The following is a 19,471-nucleotide window of genomic DNA, read 5'->3' as shown; positions in this document are numbered from 1 at the left end:
ACCCTATCCTATAGCAATACTGACGAATATCTTGCATATCACCATAGAACCTTCATCTGGTGATGAATGGAGATAGAGACAGAGACCCACACTGGAGCACTGGACTGAGCTCTCAAGGTCCCAATGAGGAGCAGAAGGAGGGAGAACATGAGCAAAGAATTCGGGACCACGAGGGGTGCACCCACCCACTGAGACAGTGGGGCTGATCTATTGGGAGCTCACCAAGACCAGCTGGACTGTGACTGAAAAAGCATGGGATAAAACCGGACTCTCTGAACATGGCGAACAATGAGGGCTGATGAGAAGCCAGGGACAATGGCACGGGGTTTTGAGCCTACTTAATGTGCTGGCTTTGTGGGAGCCTAGCCAGTTTGGATGTTCACCTTCCTAGATATGGACGGAGGGGGGAGGATCTAGGACTTACCACAGGGCAGGGAACCCTGACTGCTCTTTGGACTGGAGAGGGAGGGGGAGAGGAGTGGGGGGAGGGGGAGAAAGGTGGGAGGAGGGGGAGGGAAATGGGAGGCTGGGAGGAGGCAGAAACTTGTTTTTTTTTCCTTTTCTCAATAAAAAAAAAAAAAAAGAAGAAGAAGCAGCAGCCCTCCTCTTGCTCTCTTACTTCGGACTCCGGTTCTGGAGACTAGACTCCTTTCCTGGTCATGTAGGATGGTGTTCTGTAAGATTTTTTTCCCTCAAATAAATAACCCTTTTAATAATAAGTCCAAACTGGTGTGGGATTGTTTTGCACTTTAACTTCCCAAATAACTGACTTGAAGACTTAATAAAAATTTTAATTGCTTGGCTGATAGCTCAGGCTTGTTATGACCTAACTCTTACATTTAAATTTACCCATATTTTGTATCTATGCTTTGCCACATTGCTCATAGCTTGTTATCTCATTTTCTACACATTCAGTTTTCCTCGTTAGCTGGCTGGCATTCTTCTGACTCCAAACCTTCTTCCTTCGAGCATTCTCAGTTTGGCTGTCCCACTTATAATTTTTGCCTGGCTACCAATCAATCAGCATTTTATTAAACCAATTTGAGTGAAAAATATTTATATTGTACAAAGGGAGTATTTCACATCACTGAACCTCAAGCCCACAGTTACAGTTAGACTGGCTGGCCAGCAAGCCCTCTGCATCTACTTTTCTCACAGAAACCAGGTTTCAATGTTGCCTAGCTTTTACATCTATGTTGGGGGTCAAAATTAGATCTTTATGCTTACTTAGCAGCCATCTTCACTACTGAGCCCTTTCCCAGTCCCACTTTTAAAAATTTAGATGGAGACCTCGTGTAGTGCAGTATGGACTTGAGCTTGCTGTGCAGCCAAGGATGACCAGGGCATTTTGATTCACATACAATCTACTTCTCAAGTGCTGTGACTACAGACCTCAGCCACTGTCTTTAGCTCTTATTGTTTCTGCTTATACTTTCCCCATAAATGTGCCCCATTGTCTGTTTTATTGCATGACAACTTTCTTTCCTTTTCATTAAAATATTTCATTTAAAAATTAAAATATAATTCCATTGCTTCCCCTTTCACTTCTTCCCTCCAACTGCTCCCATATGTTCCCCACATTTCACTCACTTTCAAAATTTTGGCTCCGTCTGTGATAATTTTGTGGATAGACGGACAGACAGACAAACATATTCATATATATTAATATAATATAATATAACATAATATATATGATTTCAGGGCTGGCTGACTAATCGGTATTGGATAACCAGTTAGGGAGCTCATCTGAGGTGAAGACTAATTTTCTTCCTCCCAGCACTCCTCAGTCCTCTGTAGTTCTTTGTCTAGGGCTAGGCCCTGTGGGGTTTCCTCCTTACATCGTGGCGACTGTATTGGTGTTGTCCTTGTTCAGGTCTGCCTGACAATTTTCATGAAGACTGCATGGTGTCATATGACTAAGAATGTGTCCCACCCATGACAATTAGGAATAAGTACATCTAATTACATGCCATTTGAACATGAAACAGAAACACTGTAACCTGGGCTAAGGAAGACACCACAGGAGAAGACTACGTGACCACCTGGGGAAATCTGTAGCCGTGACTAGGGAGTGACAGGGCACCTGGGCACACCTTCTCAGTACACAGCCAGCAGTAGGGGCCCAAGGCCTCCTCCAGGGTGCAACCATGGTGTCACTGATTAGTGTAGCCTTGTAGATGTGCGTCGGGTAGAATCTCATGGTCATTGCCTAACAGGGAGATGCTTCAGAGAACTCCTTGAAGGAAAGCAGCTCAGGATTCCTGAATAGAAGGGAAATTTTCTATAGCTGCCCCCATTGCTCTGAGATAGTGTGTTCTTGTTATCTGAGTGTCCTGTACAACTGTGCTTAAATGTCCTCAGCTCTGTGTTCTCCCTTCCTTCTTTCCAAAGGTGAAGCCTCCCATCCTATGGAGCTTGTAGCAGGAGCTGATGAAGAGAAGCCCACACTTATGTAAGCTGAGTCTAGAGAAGTCGCAGCTGCAGCAGATGGAGAAGGAGGAGAGGAAAAGTTTGCAGACAAGAGGAGGTCCTCCTAACTGTCAACACCAGGAAAAGTCACATCTGCATGGTCTACCTAAATGTCATTCCCTTGGTAACACAGACACATACCTTAGCCATCTCAGATGGCACTTGAAACAGATATTGAGAAGTCAGCTCTTTATTGTAAACACAGGGCTGAGAGGACAAGGGTGTAATAACAGAATATTGGTGGCAGCAAAATGTAAGACCTAGGACAGAACTGGCTGTTGACCCATGCCACTTATGGCCACTAAAGTTCCACACAGAAATGGGTGGGGTAGGGAAAACAGTTAGGAGGAGCCTAGTTACCATATCATTGCCTGTGTCCTGTGAACCCTGTGAGTAGTTTCTGTCAGAGTCCAGGGCCAGAATGAAATCCTGAGTATGGAGGGTCACGGATCATCATCTGTATTGGGAAAAAGCACTCTTTCTTCCTAGGGTCTTGCCTGTCTTTCCTGTAGCCTTGCAGTCCTCTATGGTAAGAGCGGGGTGAGCATAGTATGAAGGGTGACAAACAAGAACATGTATGTCAGTGCTACCCTACAGCAGAAACTGGAAAGTGTCTGCAATCCACAGGGCTAACTAACTATGGCTTAGAGGTGTTGCCTCCTGAAAAGAGACCTTGTCACCCTGTTTAAATGACATTTCCTTGATAACTTGGACATGTATCTTAACAATCTCAGAAGACACACAAGACAAATACAGTGGGCATTCACTTCTTTATTGCAAACAGAAGCACTGAGGACATCAGCATGTATTAGCGGGGTTTTGGCAGCAGCCAAATCTCATGAGCATCTGACACCTGGTGAGAGTGGCACTCTAGGTCTCCCCCACAATCTTCAGAGAAAGAGGTTATGGGAAGCCGGAGGAGAACCTCTGGGTGCTCACAGTCTCTTATATCTTCTGTATTTTTCTCTCCTCTTCAAAAACCATCTCTACAGTGATTGGGGAAAAGGAAAAGGTTTAGTGTAGTAAATAATTGAAGTACTTAAAAAAACAGCAGGAATCTGCAGAATTTTAACCTCTACTAATAAAGACTTTGTCCTTTCCTAGTTGTAGTAACCAGTACTTGCCAGTTAGATATAGGTCAGATGACACTTTGAATCCCATAGCTGGCACCATTATTAAGGCCAAGAACCTGTGCCCAGATAGATCATGTCCTAGAGGAGAACATATGACTATTAACACTGCTAAATCAGAATAATATTAAACTGACTCCTAATGACTTATAGTTCTATCCATAGATTAGTGAATTTTCAGCCCTCATTAGAGAAACTTCTATTTTCGGTAAATGGTGATCAACACAGAGAACTACAAGTGGATAATAGGCAGAGAAAATAAGAGTTTGAAGAATTGTCATCCACAAATATGCTCCATGCCTTTATCCAAGGCTCAGATATCATTTTGGGAGAGAGGACAGAAAAACTGTAAGAGCCAGAGGCTGTGCATGACCACAAGGAAACTGTTTTCTTGGAACATCAGGGTGTGTGTGTTGTGTGTATACATGGTGTGGGACAGTGGTCTATATTCTGTCAGTTATATTTTAAATAAACACTGATTGGCCAGTAGCCAGGCAGGAAGTATAGGCAGGACAACCAGACAGGAAGTAGAGGCGGGCCACAAGAACAGGAGAATTCTGGGAAGAAGGAAGCCCATTGCTCTGCAGTCTTTTATCCAGCTGCAGAGGAAGCAATATGTGACTGCCTTGCTGAAAAAGGTACCGAGCCATGTGGCTAACATATACTAGAATAATGGGCTAATATAAGTTTTAACAGTTAATAAGAAGTCTGAGCTACTAGGCCAATCAGTTTATAACTAATGTAGACCACTGTGTGATTTCTTTGGAACTTAATGACTGCGGGTACTGGGCAGGACAGAAAATCTCAGAATATATATATATATATATATATATATATATATATATATATATAGTCTTAGATATGCAATATTTGGGCAGCACAAATTGGTCTGGATGAGTTATAAAAAGTGGGTACACAAAGTTGGGTGGATGGAGGAAGAGTTGGGGGAGGACAAATATGATCAAAACATGTATGAAATTTTCAGAGACTAATAAAAATTTTAAAAACCCAGTAGGAGTAGGTAATTTAACTGGATATTTTCTTCGTTTCCATAAGATAAGTTTTCATTAGTTATATGAGTTCAGCCTGTAAATTATCAGCAATTCCCCCTGTAAGGATAGAATTTATTATTAGTTTTTAAAATTAGTGTCATGGATCCCCTAGCTACACTTATTTGGGTAATTTATATATCACAAACACGTTATGACTCCCCAGAGAAATGCTTTTTAAAGAATGCCAGCCTTGCTGGGGAGTGGTGCACACCTTTAATCCCAGCACTCGGGAGGCAGAGGCAGGCAGAGCTTTGTGAGTTTGAGGCCAGCCTGGTCTACAGAGTGAGTTCCAGGACAGGCTCCAAAGCTACACAGGGAAATCCTGCCTCCAAAAACAAACAAACAAAAAACCCTACTGGTAATTTTGTTTTATTATCCTCCACCATTAGCAAAAATAAAAACATACTATGTCCCTAATAAGCAATTTCAAAAAACACTTATAGGAACAGCAAAAAAAAAAAAAAAACTCAAAAGAAATGCTCCTAACCCCCAAAAGAAAATCAGTCTTACAATGCATGCATATATATCCTACATAACTGTCATTCATGCAACTATCTTATGCATTATCTGTACATATTTTCTAAGCTAAAATGCATACATTCATAATTCAGCCACAAGATACTTGTATATATAGCAGGAGGGTAAGCATGTCATTGGCCTTCAGATGGGCAGCAACAGAGGGGCCTCACAGGCTGGCATGACAGGCTATGGACGACCCCGGCAGACCATCAGTTAGAAGGGAAGGCCAGCCCCAAGCCTGCCTTTCCCAGATACCTGGCTACAGCGTCCTGTTTAGCCTGCCACACCCACACCTATGTAGGTTCTTAGCCCTGACAGCTTCGAGGCTGTCACTGCGCAAAGATGACTGCACATGGGAACCCCCACCTCTCCCCAGCCTCAGCCCAGCTTCTTACCCCAGAGCCACCACCCTTGGCCCCTGCTCCCAGCTGCACCTCCACTGTCTCTCCCATTCTGGAGTAATCAGGGAGAAGTGGGCTGGGGTAGCCTGGGTATTGGCCAGCTGCCCACTGTCCTTGGTAGCAAATGCCATCTGAAGGAGACCCAGCCCAACCTCTCCATCTTTTCCTGGAATATTTTTTGGGTTAAATTTCAAAAATGAAAAATACAGACACACACACACACACACACACACACACACACACACACACACACACACATCTTTTCCCAAAAAAAGCAGTAAAAATAGTTTAGTAATTCTTTGCTCCTGAGGAAATGAGCCATTCCTAATTAGTAGGGCTTTCTTGTTCCATTTTCTACCAACCAGGACCAAAAATCTCAAAAGACATTTTGAGGCAGAGGCAGGTAGATCTCTGTGAGTTCAAGGCCAGCCTGGTCTACAGAGTGAGTTCCAGGACAGCTAGGGCCGGACAGCCTTGTCTTGAAAAAACAAATACATATATACACATATACATACACACATATGTATAGTTTTTACTACATATAATATATAATATTTAACATATAATACATAACATGTCAATATGTTATCTAATTGATATATTAATGTTAATATACTTTATGTGTTGCATAATATATTAAAGATTAGTCTATAATATATTTATATTTATATATTATACCACTAAACCATCATTCTAGGTCACTCAAAATGTCTTTTGAGATTTGTGGTCCTGGTGGGTAGAAAATGGAACTAGAAAGCCCTACTAATCAGGAATGGCTCATTTCCAGAAGACACATAACTTCCTAAGGAACAAAGAATGTACTAAACTATTTTTACTACTTAAGTACATATGTACTACATATACATGTATCTTGTGGCTGAATTATGAATGTATGCATTTTAGCTTAGAAAATATGTACCCATAATATATAAGATAGTTCTACGAATGTTATATAAATATGCAGGATATATATGTATACACTGTAAAACTGATACTCTTTTGGGGCATTAGGAGCATTTCTTTTGAAGTTTTTGCTGTTCATATTAGTGTTTTATGAAATTGCTTATTAGGGACGTGGAGTGGAGAGAATTTGAGTTCAGTTCCTAATACCCATTTGGCTGCTCATACATACGTGTAACTCCAGCTCCAGGAAATTTATGCCCTCTCCTGGCTCCCTTGGGTGCACACACACATATGTGCATGCGCGCGCGCGCACGCGCACACACACACACACACACACACAATTTAGAGATAAATATTTAAAAGTCAATATGAAACATGGAAAATTAAAAAAGCAACACAAATTTTGACTCAGAGGACCAACAGGACCTGCAGATAAAGTAACATCTAGAATCACTTTCCTCCCAAATGGCTGTTCCGTGCTTACTGACCTGCACTCTGGCTTCAGTTACACCCAAGCAAGATGCCAATCGTTTCCTGAGGGTAAAAATGGAAGACATTCAGTATTTGGAATTATGGATATGTAAAATTAAATATGAGAAAGATATTTTATATGTGTTTCGAAATATTTTGTCTCATTCTCTACCTTCTCTGATATTCGCTTTGAGAATTTTGAGAGTTTTAGAACAAATTATTTTATTACCATTAGTAGATATGCAAACCAAAGTATATCTCTAATAAGCAATTTGAAAGCCACTAACACTGTCTAGTAAAATCCTCAAAACAGTGCTCCTAACACTAGGTGTAGTCATACAGGAGACTTAAAACAACAACAGCAAAAACTAAACCCAACACAAAACAAGGCAAAAACTACAAAACAAATGTACATAGGGAAAGCCCAGGTGACATGTTTTGTCAGGATAGAAGGAAGCTCAAATAAAGATTAATGGAAGCATCCCAGAATTTTAAATATTCAAATAATACACAAGGTACTCCAACCTGCTAATCATCAGAAAAATGAAATATCACACTTATTTCTTTTCTTAATGTGTGTATGTGTCAATGGTGTATATGGGAGGCGAGAGGACAGCTTGCCGGAGTCCTCTTCTTCCATGTGTGTCTTCAGAATGGAATTCAGGATCTCAGGCTTGGTAGTGTCTTCACCTGATGAGCCATCTTGCCAATCAAGGTAAAGAAATATTAAAGTCATAGCAGGCCCAAGGTGAATGTTATAAAATCTCACAACACTAGCCACACAGTCCTGAATTCCAAGCACCATTGGAAACTGAGGTAGAAGACTCCTTGCAAGTACCTGGACAGCCTTGCTACAGAGTGAGGTCTTATATCAGAAAGTCAGAAGAGAAAGGCACTCCCACACTTCTCCACCCCTGATAGAAAAAAAAACAGCATGGTGGAATATAGCTTCACTCTCAACACAAATGGCCTAATGGATATGGTGCTAGCCTGGAACTCATCATAGAACTGAGATAACCTTGAACTTCTGATCTACCTGCCTCCAAATCCCAAGCAATGAGATTAAAAATCTGAACCACCCCACTCAGCTCGGGTTGTTTTTTATTTTCATTTTTAATATATATTACAAACCAAATATATACATTACACAATGATATATGATATTTAATGTTGATCATATAATATTCAATATGTAATATTTAATATGTCATACATTATATTTAATATATCATACAATATCCAATATATCATAAATGATATTTAACATATAACACAGCAATATCATATAATATTTAATATACAACATATATAGTAACACAATATATTATAATATAATGTTATAAATTATATAACATATATTTTGGTCTTTAATATATAATAAGCATGTAATATATAACACATAATACATAATATGTAATAATATACATATCAATATATTATATATCATATATTAATGTACTTAATGTACACTATATCACCATACATTATACTATATTATAAACATCATATTTATGTATTAATAAAATCAATATGTTAATATATTAATGTATTTTAATACATTAATATAACAATTATTACATCATGCTATATTATATCATTATATAAATTATATTATAATATATTGTATATTTATATATGTAGTATAATAATATATAAATATATTATAGGTTAATCTATAATATATTTATATAGTATGTTATATAACACATTAAATAATATGTCAAAGTATATTAACATATTAATACACATTAATATATCAATTAGATAATATAATATATTAATATATGTTATATTATATGTTATATGTAGTAAAAACCATACATAAGTGTGTATATGTTTATTTGTTTTTTCGAGACATGGCTTCTTTGTGTAAGAGCCCTAGCTGTCCTGGAACTAGCTCTGTAGACCAGGCTGGCCCTGAACTCACAGAGATCTACCTGCTTCTGCCTCCTGAGTGCTGGAATTAAAAGCATGCGCCACCACTGTCCAGCTCATTTTTTTTTAAATTGGTTTTATTGGGCTACACATTTTTGTCTGCTCCCCTCTCCTCCTCTCTTCTCCCCTTCTCCCCTCTCCAGTGACCCCCATGCTCCCAAGTCACTCAGGAGATCTAAAGATAACCTTCCACTCTGTAGCTGAGGCTGGCCCTGCAATCACCCTCGCATTCACCACTGTAGCAAAATGGCTCAGACAAATAGGTGCTTGCCTGCATGCCTGAGTTCAACACCGGGGACACACGTGATTGGAGAAGAGAAACAATTATTGAAAGTTGTCGTCTGTTCCCCATAGGTGCAATTTTGTGGATATGCACATGCAAGCACACACACACACACACACACACACACACACACACACACACACACACACACACACTGAGGACTTAAATAAGAGAAATTAAAAAAAAATCACATTTAAAAATATAATAAAACGAGGACAAGAGTGGAACCTGGAGGCCCAACAAACAACAGAGCAAGCTAGGCAAGCTACTCACGCCTCCTCAGTGGTGAGGTACTGACTGCGCTGAAAGGCGCTCTCCAGCTCTTGGAGCTGAGCCAAGGTGAACCTGTGCTGGTAATGGACTCGGAATTCAGGCACCAGCACCCTCACGGGTTGAACACAGGACCACCGCTCGGCCAAGGACAGCACAGCCTGGTTGTCTCCCATGGCCCCACGATCTGGCTCCTGAGGCTGTGGCTCATTCTCCTGGCCATGGCCACCAACAGCGCCCTCTTGGTTCCCATCATCCACGGGGCCTGCTGCGCCAGCAGCTGAGGGGCCTTCTCCTGCTTCTGCTCCGGCTGCTTCTGCGGCTATGGCTGCAGCGGCTGCGGCTCCGCGCCCAGCCTGGCCCGGTCCACTGGCTTCCTCATTTCGTCCCTCTCCAGCCTGCAAGACCGTCGATGCCTCAGCCTCTGGAAGTGGGAAACAGAAAGGGCACCGAGGTGACAGGGCCTCGTGATGCGAAATCCCGTGAAGTCGAGCGCCAACAGGCGACGCCAGTACACGGGGCCTGCCCCGCCGCCTCTGTGGACGCTCCTCCCCCCATGGACAGCACCACCCCACCGTTCCTAGCACGCACTGACCATCCCAGTTGTCATCGTCGTCGTCAAGTCCCACGTAAAGCAGGTAATCGAAGTTTTGACGCTCCATGTCCTTCCAGAATGCCGGCGTTGCAGTGGCTTATGGCTTGCTGTCCGTCGTGCCTCTGACGTGTCGGAGCCGGAGCTCCCTGACGTTCCGGAAGTAAGGTCTCTCAGCCTCAAGGACTTGCTATATCTCTATAGCTTCTGAGTTGGAGCCCTCTACCGCTCTGGGAGTGAGGCTCCTCAACCCGCAGGGGTTTTCCTGGTTTCCGGGTCCCCCCCCCCCCTCATAGTCCTTATTAGCATGTATCCAATCCTGGCCATGCCGTCCTGGCTTCCGGTTGGCCTGCAGTTGTTATGGTCTGCGATCCTCAGGGGCAAAACTGAGTGCAGCCTGAAGCTTGAGTGAGCTGCATGTGTTTGTGCGGGAACGGGTGGCACCTGGACAACGGAATAGAAGGGGCCTTCCGAGTTGCAACTTCATGAGTCCTTTCACCATGGTGACTATCTTCCTAGGGAACGGGTGGTGGTCAACCACAGGAACCGATTTGCAGGGGGCAAGAAAAGATCCACCAGAAGCCTTTAAGACCTTGTGGAGATGTGAGGACAATATCTCTTAGTCTTGACATTGGGTCCTTGCAACTTGGCAGAGAATGGGTACTAAGTAATGTGTTTATCTGGGAGGCTCTTCTTTGAACTTCCCCAGCAAGGTAGATCCTGCCTTGCTTCCGTGTTCTGACTTTGCAGGAGCTTGGGCAGGGTTGCAGGACCTGGGGCTGTTCAGCAGGCAGATCGGTGGGCTCATCTTCACCAGGGCTACTGAGGAGGAGCTTAGTAGTACCGTCCAGCCTTCATGAGCGCTGGCAAAGCGTGAGAATAGTCACACCTGTGCTGAGGTTCCTCACCTTTCTCTTGAACGCATTTTTAACGTCTTCTGTGAATGGTCAGAGTGTCAAGAGCAGGCCTTTGTGCCTGGTTTCCATCCCAGAGTCAAGCAGCCCCTTTCCTGGCAGGTGGTCAGACTGGTTCCAAGGCAGCCAGCTTTTCCAAGCATGTTCTGGTCACTCTTAAAATGGAAGGAGCCCTAAAGTACTAGTGTCTGTCCAGACACACTCTATTTGGTGCTGGGAATATTCTGGAGCCCTGGTGCTGAAATTCTTCCAGGATAAGACTTACCTCACAGTTCTGGTAACTACCTCACCGCTAAATCTGCATATGTTTGCTTCCTGCCCTTTGTTTTTACTGTATGACCTGAATCTCCTTTTGTTGAGGTCCCCAGGACCTGGGAAATATTTTTCTCTCTTCCTTCTGTGATTATAAAGACACTCATTTATGTGCTGGGGATGTAGCTCATTGTGCAGAGTCCTTGGCAAGAATTTCTAAAAGCTTGGATTTGAGCTCCCCAATTGCATAAAGTGACAGGCTGTCCCAGGCTGAACACTGACACAGGAAGATAATAGCTTCAAAGTCCTTCTTTGTCTCAGAGGGAGTTTTAATCCTGCCTTGGGCATTTGGTCTCAAGAAAGAGAGAAAGAGGGAGAGAGAGGCATAGAGAGAGAGATCCCTTTCTTATTTCATCTTATCAGTTCCGTCTGTCACTCCTCATTTTCCTGCCAAGCAGAGAGCAAAGGGCATGATTTGGTTTTTAAAATGTTAACCATGTTGGTTTCAGAAATTCTGTGAACATACAGCTTTGTCCCATAGCCTCCTTGGTAATGCAGGTGTTTCTATCCTGTCTCTCAAGTGGCCCTGCATTTCAGGCCCTTAGGACAGAACTCCACTGAGCTACAGCCCTGCTCTCCTGAGCTGCAGGTGCCCCTCTTGCATGTCCCCTTTTGCATGGCGGCTTCAGATTGCAGCAGGAGTTCAGAGGGATTGGGGAACCCTTCTGATCAGGACCCTGCTGAGGAATTCCAGCCTTGCATAGGAGAACATGGCCCCTTGTGTGTCTAGAGAAGTCACTGGGGGCTACAGCCTTTGGAACTCTTGAAACCCAGCTTCTGCTGTTCAGTGCCCCTCTATACCATGTGATATTGGAAGATCCCAGGCTGTCTCATGGGTACCACAGAGAGCTGAAAGGGTAGACACGATACTGACCAACACGGAGTGGTTCTTTTTTTCCCCTTTATTTTCTTTATTATTATTATTTATTTATTAAGGATTTCTGTCTCCTCCCCGCCACTGCCTCCCATTTCCCTCCCCCTCCCCCAACCAACACCCCCTCCCTCATCAGCCCAAAGAGCAATCAGGGTTCGCTGTTCTGTGGGGAGTCCAAGGACCTTCCACCTCCATCCAGGTCTAGTAAGTTGAGCATCCAAACTGCCTAGGCTCCCACAAAGCCAGTACGTGCAGTAGGATCAAAACCCAGTGCCATTGTTCTTGACTTCTCAGCAGTCCTCATTGTCTGCTATGTTCAGCAAGTCCGGTTTTATCCCATGCTTTTTCACACCCAGTCCAGCTGGCCTTGGTGAGTTCCTGATAGAACATCCCCATTGTCTCAGTATGTGGGTGCACCCCTCGCAGTCCTGAGTTCCTTGCTCGTCCTCTCTCTCCTTCTGCTCCTGTTTTGGACCTTGAGATTTCAGTCCGGTGCTCCAATGTGGGTCTCTGTCTCTGTCTCCTTTCATCGCCTGATGAAGGTTAATATCCAGGAGGATGACTATGTGTTTTTCTTTGGGTTCTCCTTCTTATTTAGCTTCTCTAGGATCACGAATTATAGGCTCAATGTCCTTTATTTATGGCTAGAAACCAATTATGAGTGAGTACATCCTGTGTTCCTCCTTTTGGGTCTGGCTTACCTCACTCAGGGTAGTGTTTTATATTTCTGTCCATTTGCATGCAAAATTCAAGAAGTCATTGTTTTTTTACTGCTGAGTAGAACTCTAATATGTATATATTCCATATTTTCTTCATCCATTCTTCCATTGAAGGGCATCTAGGTTGTTTCCAGGTTCTGGCTATTACAAACAATGCTGCTATGAACATAGTTGAGCATATACTTTTGTTGTATGATAGGGCATCTCTTGGGTATATTCCCAAGAGTGGTATTGCTGGGTCTAGGGGTAGGTTGATTCCGAATTTCCTGAGAAACCGCCACACTGCTTGCGGAGTGGGTCTTGAATCTTTAATGACATCTCCAGTTTTTTCATACATCTTGCTTTTATTTGTATTTAGTTCTAAAACATTTTCTTGATTCTTTGTGAATTTCACATCACACATCCTAATATGACTCATTCCCCTGTCTCCTCGCTCCTGCCCTCTGCCCTTGCAATCTCCCCTGCCAAAATAAAGTTTAAAAGTAAATCAAAACCCGAACCAAATCACAAAAAAAATCAAACACCCCTCAAACCTCGGTGCAGAAGCTGTGCTGTGTCACAGGTCACCCTTCAGTCCACACATATATGCCCTTTTCTTGAAAGTGCTCATTGCACGGAGTCATTGGTCTGGTCCGGGGCCTCTGGTTTCTGCTGCGCTGTGGGTACTGGGCCCTGACTAGGACCCTCTTGGATATCCTGTGTTGCTCCCCCCCACCCCCCGTGTTGTTTAGACCCTGCAGCTTTGGGTCTGTGCTGTCACGTGCTCTAGAGGCTCATAGATGAGGTGGGTGTGGGGTGGGCTACCTTGTTGTCCTGATTCTGGGTCTGGCTGGTAGCTGGTCTGGTTCAGCCTGCCAGCTTTCCCTCTCTGTCACCACCCAGGAGAGATCTCCATGTCTTGGCCTGTGGTCCTACCACAGCCTGAGTCTGTGCTGATGTCCGTGACCCGTGTTGCTACCAAACACCACACTGATGCCCAGGATCTGGGCTCCCACCCTGTGGCCTTCTTGGTGCCTGAGAGCTGTACCACTGCTGAACCCATACTGACCTGAGTGTCGTGTGCTGCAACCTAGGCCCAGGGTGTCATATGGGCCCGAGCTGCAGCAGGGACCAAGTCTGGGTCAGTGACCCTGCCACAGCCGGGGTCTGCACTGATGTCTGAGATTCCTGTGTGGATGCTCAGGATCTGGGCTGACACCTGGGCCATACAGGTGTTCACAGGCCATGCTGTTCAGAGGGACCTGCACTGCCACCTGGGGCCACTGTGACATCTGCGCCTGGGCCCCTGCCGAGGACCCTGTCTGAGCCCATGGTCCAACCACAGCAGGGACCTGTATTGCTATCCATGGCCCATATTGCCACTAAGGGCCACTCAGACGCATCAAGGGCCTGAGCACCACCAAGGGTCAGATCACTGTTGGGGGGTTGAGCCTCTGTTGGAGCCATGGAGATCTGAGGAGCCTGTGCTGCTACCAGGGCCATGGTTTCACTGGGGGCCTGGGCTGTCCCTAAGGCCCTTGTCTGGCTTGGAACTGGCTGGGTCTGTGATCCTGCTGCCTCTGTGGTCTGTGGTATGTCCCTGGCTCCTGTCACCACTGAAAGCAGTGAGGATTGGGCTGCACAGAGTTGGTCCTGCCCCTCACTGGCTGAAGCACTAGGGAGAACTGGCCCTGCCCCCACCCACTGCAGCTCTCAGAACAGGCTCTGCACCTTGCCAGGACAGCACAGCAGAGCTGGGGTGCAGGTGATTCAACCCTGAAGACATGCGAGTGGAGAGCTAGCCCATGGTCTATCCCATGGTAGCATGAGGAGGGAGAGATACCCCTTGCCCCAGGCACCTTACCTACTCCAGGCGGGAAAAGCTGGTCCCAGGGTCCAAGAGTGGGAGAGCTGATCCTGCCCCTCACAGACTGCAGCACTCAGGAAGGTAGGCCCTGCACTTTGTCCAGGCAGCACTGTAGAGCTGACCCCCATTGATGGGGGTACAGATGATCAGGCCATGGGAATGCTTGAGGGAGATCAGACCCCAGCCCTCATCTGGAATATGGTAGAGTGGGTGAGGGGGAGATGACCTCCCTCCCTCTCAAACCCTTTGCCACCTGAGGCAGGTGGCTGATCTGGCCCTGAGGAGGCACAGTTGGAGAATAGGCACTGCCCCCTATTGGCAGTGCTGGGAATCAAATCCGGGTCACCTGGCAGACCAGCAGTGTTCTTAAGGCCTTCTGATTTCACCTATTAAAAAAAATCATTTGCACCTTAAAAATAAGATGGGATTCCTTTATTTTAAAAATGTTTCAAGAGATACTAAAATCTTACATTTATATCATAGTTAACAAAAATATTCCTTTGTATTTTACAAGAAGAACGACAGGGACTGCTGATAGGGCGCATGACTAATCACGCTAGATTTTCTTTTTAAAAATATTATTGGGATTTTATTTTAAATCTCAAAATTACTTATTTCATATAATTGAGTCAATGAAAATCTCAAGTATACACATATATAGTTATATATGGATGAACACATATATTTAGATTAATCTAGTTGCTTTAAACAATGAAAAAATCCTGTAATAGTATATATATTAGAGCCAAATTTATCATTTTTCCAGCAAAGGGAAAAATCTTACTTCATGAAAACAAAGGAAAATATAAAATCTTTAAAAACTTCAGTTTTCTACTTAATTGTTCACATAACTTTAAAAATCCATAACCAATGTAGCAAACATATTTAAATTATAACATTTTCCCTTCTGCCAGCAGTTTTAGTCCCATGATCCACAGGATTTCTGTGAAGGATCTTCACGGCACTACTGGCTGATTGCACTCAGGAGGCAGAGGCAGGTGGATCTCTGTGAGTTCGAGGCCAGTCTGGTGTATAGAGTGAGTTCCAGGACAGCCAGGGCTACCCAGAGAAACCCTGTCTTGGAAACAAAACAAAACAAGAAAACAAAAACAGCAGAAAAGCCAGTTGGCGGTGGTGCACGCCTTTAATCCCAGCACTTGGGAGTCAGAAGCAGGCGTATTTCTGTGAGTTTGGGGCCAACCTGATTTACATAGTGAGTTCCAGGACAGCCAGGGCTACTTGGAGAAATCTTATCTCAAGCAACTCCCCCCTCGCCCCCTCCCCACACACAGAAGAAGTCACCTGGAAAGAGGGAACCTCAGCAGAAGAACTGCCTCCATCAGATTGACCTGTGGGCATGTCAATGGGGGCATTTTCTTTTTTAAAAATATGTTTTATTTTTCCATTCAAAAATTTACACTTCCTCCCCTCCTCCCTGATGGAGGAGGGTCATCTTTCTATCTGTTGATTTCATTGGTTAAGTAATAAAGAAACTGCTTGGCCCTCAAAGGTTAAAACATAGGTGGGAGGAGTAAACAGAACAGAATGCTGGGAGAAAGAAGCTGAGTCAGGGAGTCGCCATGATTCTCCCACTCCAGACAGACGCAGGTTAAGATCTTTCCTGGTAAATCAGCTCGTGGGCTACACAGATTATAAGAAATGGGCTAGTCCAGGTGCGAGAGTTAGCCGAGAAAAGGCTTTAACTAATGGGCCAAGCGGTGTTTAAAAGAATACAGTTTCCGTGTAATTATTTCGGGGCATAAGCTAGAGCTAGCCATGTGGGCGGCCGGGTGCTGGGGACGCAGCCCGCTGCTCTTATTACTACACCTCCCATTCCCCTCCTGCTCCCCCACTCACCCTCCTCCCTCCTCCGGAGGCATTTTCTTAATTAGTGACTGACTGGGAGGGCCCAGTTCACTGTAGTGGGTAGTGGTGGATATCATGCCTAGGCAAATGTTCCCAGATTCAAGAAGAAGCCATGCCTTGAAAGAAAAAAAAAAACAGGCTGAGCGAGCCTCGATGAACAAGCCAGTAAGCAGCACCCGTCCAAGGCCTCTGCATCAGCTCCTGCCTCCACTTTCCTGTCTTGGCTTCCCCAGAGGATGGACTGTAACCTGTAAGCCAAGTAAATAATCTCTTTCCTCCACCAACTTGCTTTTGGTCTGTGTTTTATCACAGCATCAGAGAGCAAACCAGGTGGATCACTTAAGACATTTTCCAGGCTAGAATCACCACAAGATTTGAATATTTGATCAAAGCCTTATGAAAATGCCAGGTCATATACAGTGAATGTTTGTGTGCGCGCGCGCACGCACCACACGCATGCATGTGCCACAAGGTGGCGTCCTTTGTTATTTTTTATTTTTATTTTATTTTATTTTTTATTTATATTTATATTTATTTATTTGGTTTTTTTTTGAGACACTCTCTGTAGCTTTGGAGCCTGTCCTGGAACTAGCTCTTCTAGACCAGGCTGGCCCTCGAACTCACAGAGATCTGCCTGCCTCTGCCTCCCGAGTGCTGGGATTAAAAGCATGTGCCACCACCGCCAGGTGACATTTTCTTTTTTAAGCTTTATTTTTTATTTTATGTATATGCGTGTTTTGCCTGCAAGGATCTGTGTAGAATGTGTGTGCAGTGCCCATAGAGGTCAGGAGAAGGCTTTGAGTCCTCTGAAATTAAAGTTACAGATATTTGTGAGCTACCATGTGGAGGCTGGGAACTGAACTCCGGTCCTCTGGAAGAGCAGCAAGTGCTCTTAACCACTTAGTCATCTCTCCAGCCTCAAAGAAGATTTGTGTGTGGGATTGAATTAAAGGTCTGAAATGAGGGGCCATGACCCTTCATCTCCTTTTCTTTTCTTTTCTTTTCTTTTCTTTTCTTTTCTTTTCTTTTCTTTTCTTTTCTTTTCTTTTCTTTTCTTTCCTTTCCCTTTCCTTTCCCTTCCCTTTTCCTTCCTTCCTTCCTTCCTTCCTTCCTTCCTTCCTTCCTTCCTTCCTTCCTTCCTTCCTTCCCTTTCTCCCTACCTCCCTGTTTTCTTTCGTGAGACAGAATCTCAGAATGTAGCTTTGGCTGGCCTGGAACTCACCTTGTAGTCCTGGCTAGCCTTTAACTCATAGACATCTGTCTGTTTCTGCCTCCCAAGTACTGGGATTAAAGGAGTGCACCACCATGCCTAGCTAGCATTTCCATAATGCTTAGTTTTGGTTGACCCTTCCCCCTTGTCCTTCTTGACCCCATATCCCTGCTCCTCATCCCTGCTCAAACCCTTCCACTTCCAGCAATTCCCTTCTCTTTCCAAATCACAGGTGTTCGATTGCACCCCTCTCCTCCTTGAAGGTCACTTTTTTCTTCTTTCATAGGATCCTTTCTAGTTTTCTGATCTCTATATATACTCCCTCCTGCATAAACATAGATATAGAAAAATTAGATCTATGAGAGAGATCAATGTTTGTTTTTCGGGTTGTTTTTTTTTTTTGTTTTTTCGAGACAGGGTTTCTCTGTGGCTTTGGAGCCTGTCCTGGAACTAGCTCTGTAGACCAGGCTGGTCTCGAACTCACAGAGATCCGCCTGCCTCTGCCTCCCGAGTGCTGGGATTAAAGGCGTGCGCCACCATCGCCCGGCCAATGTTTGTTTTTCTAAGCCTATGTTGCTTAATATATTTTTCAGTTTCATCCATTTTTTCTGAAAATTTTTATAACTTAAGCACCAGAATAAAAGTTGATTTTGTGGGGGCTGGAGAGATGGCTCAGCAGTTAAGAACACTAACCTCTCTTCCAGAGGACCCGGATTCAATTCCCAACACCCACATGGCAGCTCACAACTGTCTAAAAATGCAATTCCACAAGATCTGACACCTTCATACCAATGCACATAAAAAATAAAAGTTAAATAAATCAAAAAAGTTGATTTTGTAAGCGTATATCACATTTTTATTATTTATTCATTAGTTGGTGGACATCTAAACCTATTTCATTTCCTTGCTGTTGTAAATAGGGAAACAATATACAAGGATGTGTAACTATCCCTTTGATAGAATATAGAGTTCTTGAGGTATGTTCCAGGAGTGGTATTGCTTGGTCACGTTGTCATTCTAATTTCAGCTGTTTTGAGAAGACTCCACAATGATTTCCACAATTCCTGCACCATCAACCACTGAGATTTAAGATTGTACAGAAAAACTCCTTTCTTATGAGGGATTGAGGGTGTATCTCAGGTGTCCAGATGTGTGGGGCCTTGGGTTTCACCTCCAGCACTGCAAAGACGTCCCCGAAAATCCCTGTAGGAAAGATAGATCCACCCAGTGTTTGCTTTTCTGGTGCTGTGCTAAGTCATTGACCAAAAGTGAACTGGGAAGAAGGGGTTTATCTGCTTTCCTGGTTGCATGTAGCACACCGTCAAGGGAAAACAGGGCAAGAGCTGGGGTAGAGACTCTGGGGAGAATGTTGCTTACTGACTAGCCTGCTCTCTGGTTCGTGTTCAGCTACAGCCCCCCACAACCCCCTGATCTTTCTGGCTATGGGATATCCACCATGTTTTCAAGATCCATTCATTTACTTGCAAATTTTATTTTTTCTTTTCAATTGAATAAAATATCACTGTGTATATGTAGTATTGTAGCGCGCACCATGGCGCTGTCATGTCGTGGGCACGGAGCCTGGGCGCCGCTTGCTGTTCCACGTCAAACTTGAGAGAACTTGTGCGCATGCGCACAAGCTCCCCCCTCCAGCGCAGGGAGTCTTTCGATCTGGCCATCTGATCTGGCCAATCATTATTTAACA

General features: G+C 44.1%; 1 protein-coding gene across 1 annotated transcript; it reads right to left on the bottom strand.

Moving 5' to 3' along the window:
- Positions 1–3,258: 3,258 nt before the first annotated feature.
- LOC121445661 (rhox homeobox family member 2B-like) lies at positions 3,259–10,303 on the bottom strand. The gene is made up of 4 exons (XM_041647805.1): positions 10,029–10,303; positions 9,437–9,857; positions 6,963–7,008; positions 3,259–3,455 (listed from the first exon to the last, which is right to left on the bottom strand). The coding sequence occupies exons 1-4, from the start codon at positions 10,093–10,095 to the stop codon at positions 3,405–3,407; spliced, it is 585 nt and encodes a 194-aa protein (XP_041503739.1). The 5' UTR covers positions 10,096–10,303; the 3' UTR covers positions 3,259–3,404.
- Positions 10,304–19,471: the final 9,168 nt, after the last annotated feature.

Source organism: Microtus oregoni, unplaced genomic scaffold (genome assembly GCF_018167655.1).
Source record: "Microtus oregoni isolate MIOR12 unplaced genomic scaffold, Mior012 000268F_000, whole genome shotgun sequence".
Classification (NCBI taxonomy): Eukaryota; Metazoa; Chordata; class Mammalia; order Rodentia; family Cricetidae; genus Microtus; species Microtus oregoni.
The sequence above is the reverse complement of the archived record's forward strand: the minus strand, read 5'-3'. Positions and strand labels throughout refer to the sequence as shown.